This window comes from Asparagus officinalis, chromosome 7 (assembly GCF_001876935.1).
Source record: "Asparagus officinalis chromosome 7, Aspof.V1, whole genome shotgun sequence".
NCBI classification, from domain to species: domain Eukaryota; kingdom Viridiplantae; phylum Streptophyta; class Magnoliopsida; order Asparagales; family Asparagaceae; genus Asparagus; species Asparagus officinalis.
Genome location: NC_033800.1, coordinates 147,159,563 through 147,165,008, shown reverse-complemented (window position 1 = coordinate 147,165,008; position 5,446 = coordinate 147,159,563). Strand labels below are relative to the sequence as shown.

Below are 5,446 nucleotides of genomic sequence, written 5' to 3'. Positions count from 1 at the left end.
ACGGCGGGGGAGGACGAGGGGCCGATCTCGAAGGTGGAGCGGTGATTTGGGATTAGGGTTTGGAGATCTTCGTCGTCGTCGGATGAGGGTTCTCCTCGCTCCATTGATTTTAATTTTTCTTTTTTTTTTAGAGTGTTTTTGGGGCTGATGAGAAATGAGAAGAGAGAGAGAGCGGGAAGAGGAGTGAACTTCGCCGGTGATGTCAGTGAGGGCGGGTTCGGGTCCACGAAGTTGCTGTGCACGTGTGATGCACGTGCAGAAATGCCTTTTTTTACTATTTCCCCTCTCTCTTTTCTTTTCTTTATCGGGGTATTTCGATGTAGTCCCTCTCGGATCTTCAATATTCCCAAATTAGTCCCCCACATCATGGAAATTCCTATTTCGTCCCTCAAATCATCCAATTTCTTATGATTAGGTCGCTCTATTTGATTTAATTATGTATTTGTTTAATTGGGGGTTGGGTTAGGTATTAATCCCACATGCTAATTACTAAAGTGCCGTTATATGTATTTTCCCCACAAAATCCTCATTTCTCATACAGAGATCATAAAGAAAAAAGGCTAAAAGGAAAAACTTCCAATCATACGGGGGAGGCGGTCAGCAGGGGGAATGAGGAGGAAGTAGGAAATTATTATTTCCATTTTTCAATCACTACGAACTTTGAATAGAAGGGAAGGAAATGGGATAAATATCTAACCCAACCCCATTAAGTAAATACATGTTAAATCAATCAGGAAAACCTAATTGTAAGAAAGTGGATGATTTGAGGGACCTAATAGGAATTTCCATGACACGGGGGACTAATTTGGAAATATTGAAGATGCGAGGGACTAATATTGGAATAACGCTTCTTCATCTTGTGTTGATATTGATTCTGGAATTTACAATTAGAGTTTAGATATTTAAAATCCACTTTTTTTCCATAAAAAAAAGACCAATTTTTTCCAAAGCTTACAGCTAACTTGTAATTCTTAATAAAAGTGTGTTAATTTTATGTAAAATAAAATTTAGATGAGCAGTAACAATCCTGAACAAATTTATATATTTTTTTAACAAACGTATGCTAATTTGTATTTGGTTTTAGTTTTGAGGGGTTTAAGCAAGGTTAGACCTCATGTTAGCTTGGCAATAATACAAATGAATCATGTTATTATATCACCATTACATTTACCTTCTCCTAACTTTAGGCTGTAGTTAGTGACTTATTACACACTTTTGAAAATGAAGCACCAGCAACCCAACTAACCCATAAATAGACAAACCACCGATTCCAAAATAAGAGGAGTGTGTGTGGGTGTGTGTTGGGGGGGGGGGGGGGGGGCGGGCGGGGGGGGGGGGGGAGGGTTGGGGGGGGTTGAAGAATGTTGACTACCATTACCTTTACTTTTTGTATGACAGGAACATTTCGTCAAAATCTCTTTCTCGTCACAGTTTAGCGCAAGCAAATATAAGCATCATGAAAACTGAATTCTGAACTTTCCCGACGAGTACGCCGTGCTAGATTAATGTGAAATAATTTCAGGTACTCTATTTGCCAGGTACATAACCGTCGCCAACAGAAACGCAGAAGCCTCGCTTCCAAAACTACAATCACTTAGATATTGATTTCAATAAAGAAACTGGAATAAAAAAAGGAGGGGCGGGGGGGGGGGGGGGGGGGTTAGCTCATCTTCAGCAGTTGAGCTATCGGTCAAGGGGAGGACAAACATCACTGTGCACACTCTCTTGCTTTCTTCAAGTCAGAAAACAAGATTCAAAATAAGGGTGCAGATAGGACCTCCTTTTGCCGCTACTTCATTGCTGAACCTGTAAAAGAAAAAAGGAGCAATCATCACAAGTTAGCTTACATTAAATACATACAATACATCTATAGTAAATTTTGGTTGTCTGGTTCTTATAAAATATTTCGAGTAGCATGATCATTTACTGTGAGTAAATCGAAAATATTGAAGAAACTTCCCAACTTTGCCCAAAAAAGAAAACACAACTAACATAACATCACATGAGATTACCTCTGTCTTCTTAGTTCCTAATCAAGTTAAAACTAACATGAACATATTCATATTGGTCACCTAGGACTCCCAAAAATTTCAATGGACCCCCAATAATTTCAATGTCAGCGTTGGCACTCAAGACAATAGCTAAAGTCTCCATCAGAATGATGTACATGGATTTTGAACTGGAGGCTAGGAGCTGTTTTTTGTCCGCCTAAGTGGGCCATCCGATGAACTACAACAAAACCAGGGGAGTACAGAGAATGTTTTCCGCATCTTCAAGCACTATGCGGGAGATGCATCATGGCGAGACGCAAACATTGGCATCCAGGTATATTCGTAAGTTACGCATATATTTGTTCAGACTGAAATAAGATCAGTGCCAAAGATGACTTGAGCAGAACTTATGCTACAGATTACTAAGGTTCAAACTGAATAAGATTAGTGCTGTGGATGGCATCAAGCCATCAACAGTTGGGAGCATGAGTATGTCATGGACTGGGAGTTCGAGACAAACGCTCCGTACAATAGGACTATGAGTTCCCTCTGTCCTAATACGACAAGCTTGTTTTGTTAATACAACTTGTAAGTTAACTGTTTGCACCTAAAGAATCCTTAACTAATACCTTCAAGTAGAAGATTAGATAGTAGTCTAGCTGATTTGAAACTCCTTATGCAAGCTAGGTGTGCTTGGTTATTGCATGAAGAGATGTCAGAACATTTCTGTTCTCCATGAACTGGATAGGTTTTGAATTGACACTAATTGGCCACACAATAGCCATTCACATTAGAGGTATGATTCAGATTATGAATACTTTGAAGGATAAGAGATTTAGAAAAAAAGTTCCAGAAAAGTAACATGCAAAATAGTGATAATGTGTGGGGAAAGAACTTACCTCGAAGTTTCCTTTTAATCTTCAGAAGCTTTATCTAGTATCTTGAACCCAGATCCTCACTGTTCTGTCATTATCAAGACCAGCAGAGGCAATTTTATTCTCAATAGGGTGGCAAGAGACTGAAATGACAGTGTCAGTGTGACCTTCCAATTTCTGTAGCATATTTTTGTTTTGGAGATCCCACAAATATCATTTGTCACAGAGAATGTAGATGTGATGCAATATACTTTGTTGACATGTCCTGTATATGTTTTTACAATCTTTCCTTGAGAATAGTTCCATAGCTTCTGCAGAGTGATGGAAAAAGTAGAAATAAGAGACATGGCAAATAAAACTTTCTGTGCATTTCACGTCATTAAGATAACAACACATGACCAAAGTACAAGCATCCAATATCCATTGGACAATCCTTCGGAAAATAAGAGATACCAAAGCTTTCCAAATGTTTCGTGTCATTAAGATACCAAAACATATTCAAGAGAGAAACTTTCACAGAATAGTTTTCTAAATGAAAATGCAAAGAAAATGGGTGATCTAAATGTCCAGAGCACTTAATAAAACAAATGTTGATGAGTGAATGTAGAAGAAAAATCAAAGGAAATACACTTATAAGGCAGTACGGCTGAAGAAAATTAGAATCTAGACACCTAAAACAGAAGTCAATAGCCGAGTATGGGAGTCATCAACAGGCTTGAAATATTGAGCGTCACACTGTCTGGAAAATATTTGCTTGCTTTTGAACAACCTGAAACATTTCATTTCTTCAAATGATGCTGTTGAAGCCCAGATATCAGTATCTGAAGCTGAGGAATCCATAACTCCCAAAACCAGTGCACGAAGTAGAAAAGCATCCACACGGTATTCCTTCCAGTGCAGATTCAGAATCAGGTGAGCCATAAAAGCAACCAGGTGTAGGACTATCAATGAAATGAAGTAATAGCATTAACCATCACCTTACATTTCTTTATTTACATGTAAAAGTAGTCTTTAGTTCATTTACTTGCCATTTCGCAATCGTGCTGCACAAGTTTACACACCTTCACAATGGAAGCTAGGTACACCCACATAAAAGAAACACATGTTGATATCTGCCATGTAGTTGGTCAAATTCAAGTTGCAATTAAACTGTATTCTGGTTTTCAAGCCATTACGTCCTTCCTAGACATAATCTAATACAATCTAATCAACAAGTTGTCCCTTTTGGTAGAGTGACTATGGTCTATCAAGTTTTAGCATTCAAGGAAGGTAGATGCCAGATCATTACTATGAAAAATAATCATTACTATGGTCTAATCAACACGTCAAAGTAGTAAATATGAAAAATAACCTCTGCTCACACATCAAATTAGTAAATATGAAAAATAATCATTACTACAGCCATTTCATGTAACGCATTAGGATCCCATATCATAAACCTTAAGACTCCCAAATCCTCTCCCATCATCATACACTCATCTCTGCACTTCTAGTTATGTTCTTGGTAGAACCTTAGAAAAATAAGACGTTCATACAACAACATCAGAGCCTTTATCACCAATTTTGGGGATGGATACATGAATTTCATTCTTTTATTCAGTTCTATGGAGGGGTATGTCCTCTGTTAAGTTACTATTATCATATCATCCTTAATTGCTTGGTTCAAAGCAATTTCTCTTAGGCCTACCTCTAGTCCTCCTTACCCAATTGGCTATAATCTTATAACTTCTTTCAATTAAGGTCCAAAAACAAGACATCACATGCTTAATTTTTTCAATAGTTCAAACTATCACCTCATCTTTCACATAAGGAACACTCAAAGCAAGAAGATTCACTCATCAACAAGTAGCAAACTAACAACATCACAAATAAACTAAAAGAAATACAGTTAAAGAAGAGATACCAGCGTACTATCCAGCGCCGCAACAAGCACAAACTTCCCATTTGGCGAGAACTTCACGAACGAAACCGCGGGCTTCGGCACCTTATCCTCAACATGCACCTTTAAGCAAGCCCCCGTCGCCGTATCCCAAATCCTACAGGTCCCATCATGGCTCCCGGACACGATAATCGACCCATCCCTATTAAAATGCACCGAGGTCACCGGAGCCTCGTGCCCTTCAAACGTCTTCACACACTTTCCGCCAAGAACATCCCAAACCTTGATCGTCTCATCGAACGACCCCGACACAATCAAGTTGGACTGACAGTTGAAATTCACGCAAAAGACGAAGTTCTGATGGCCGTGGAGGGTCCGGACGCAGTCGAAGGTTTTGGATTTGAGGTCCCAGATGCGGAGGGAGCGGTCGTCGGAGGCGGAGGCGACGTAGCGGGAGTCGGAGGACCAGAGCGAGGTCGGAGACGCCGGCGGAGTGGCCGGAGAGGACGGCTATGGGGCCTGAGGTGGGGTCAGAGGAGGAGAAGACGGCTAGGGTTTTGTCGAGGGAGGCGGAGCGAAAAGGCAGCCGTCAGTGGAGAACTTGACGCAGGAGACGGCGCTGGAGTGGTGGCGGAGAGTGGTGGAGGAGGCCGGTAGGGGCTGTAAGGCGCCGGCTGACGCGGCCGTGAGGAGGCGGACAT

The 5,446-nt window shown here is 40.5% G+C and overlaps 2 protein-coding genes across 2 annotated transcripts in view; both read right to left on the bottom strand.

Moving 5' to 3' along the window:
* Positions 1 to 183, bottom strand: part of LOC109847941 — an 18,669-nt gene extending 18,486 nt beyond the window's left edge. The window contains 2 exon segments of the mRNA XM_020417171.1: positions 23 to 41; positions 43 to 183. Coding sequence (XP_020272760.1) covers positions 23 to 41; positions 43 to 104 — 81 coding nt within the window. The 5' untranslated portion in view covers positions 105 to 183.
* LOC109847940 (COMPASS-like H3K4 histone methylase component WDR5B) lies at positions 1,688 to 5,446 on the bottom strand. Its single transcript, XM_020417170.1, is given in 7 exon segments — positions 1,688 to 1,806; positions 2,891 to 3,081; positions 3,084 to 3,177; positions 4,770 to 5,213; positions 5,215 to 5,321; positions 5,324 to 5,393; positions 5,396 to 5,446. Coding segments are annotated over 6 exon segments (927 nt in total). The 3' UTR covers positions 1,688 to 1,806; positions 2,891 to 2,920.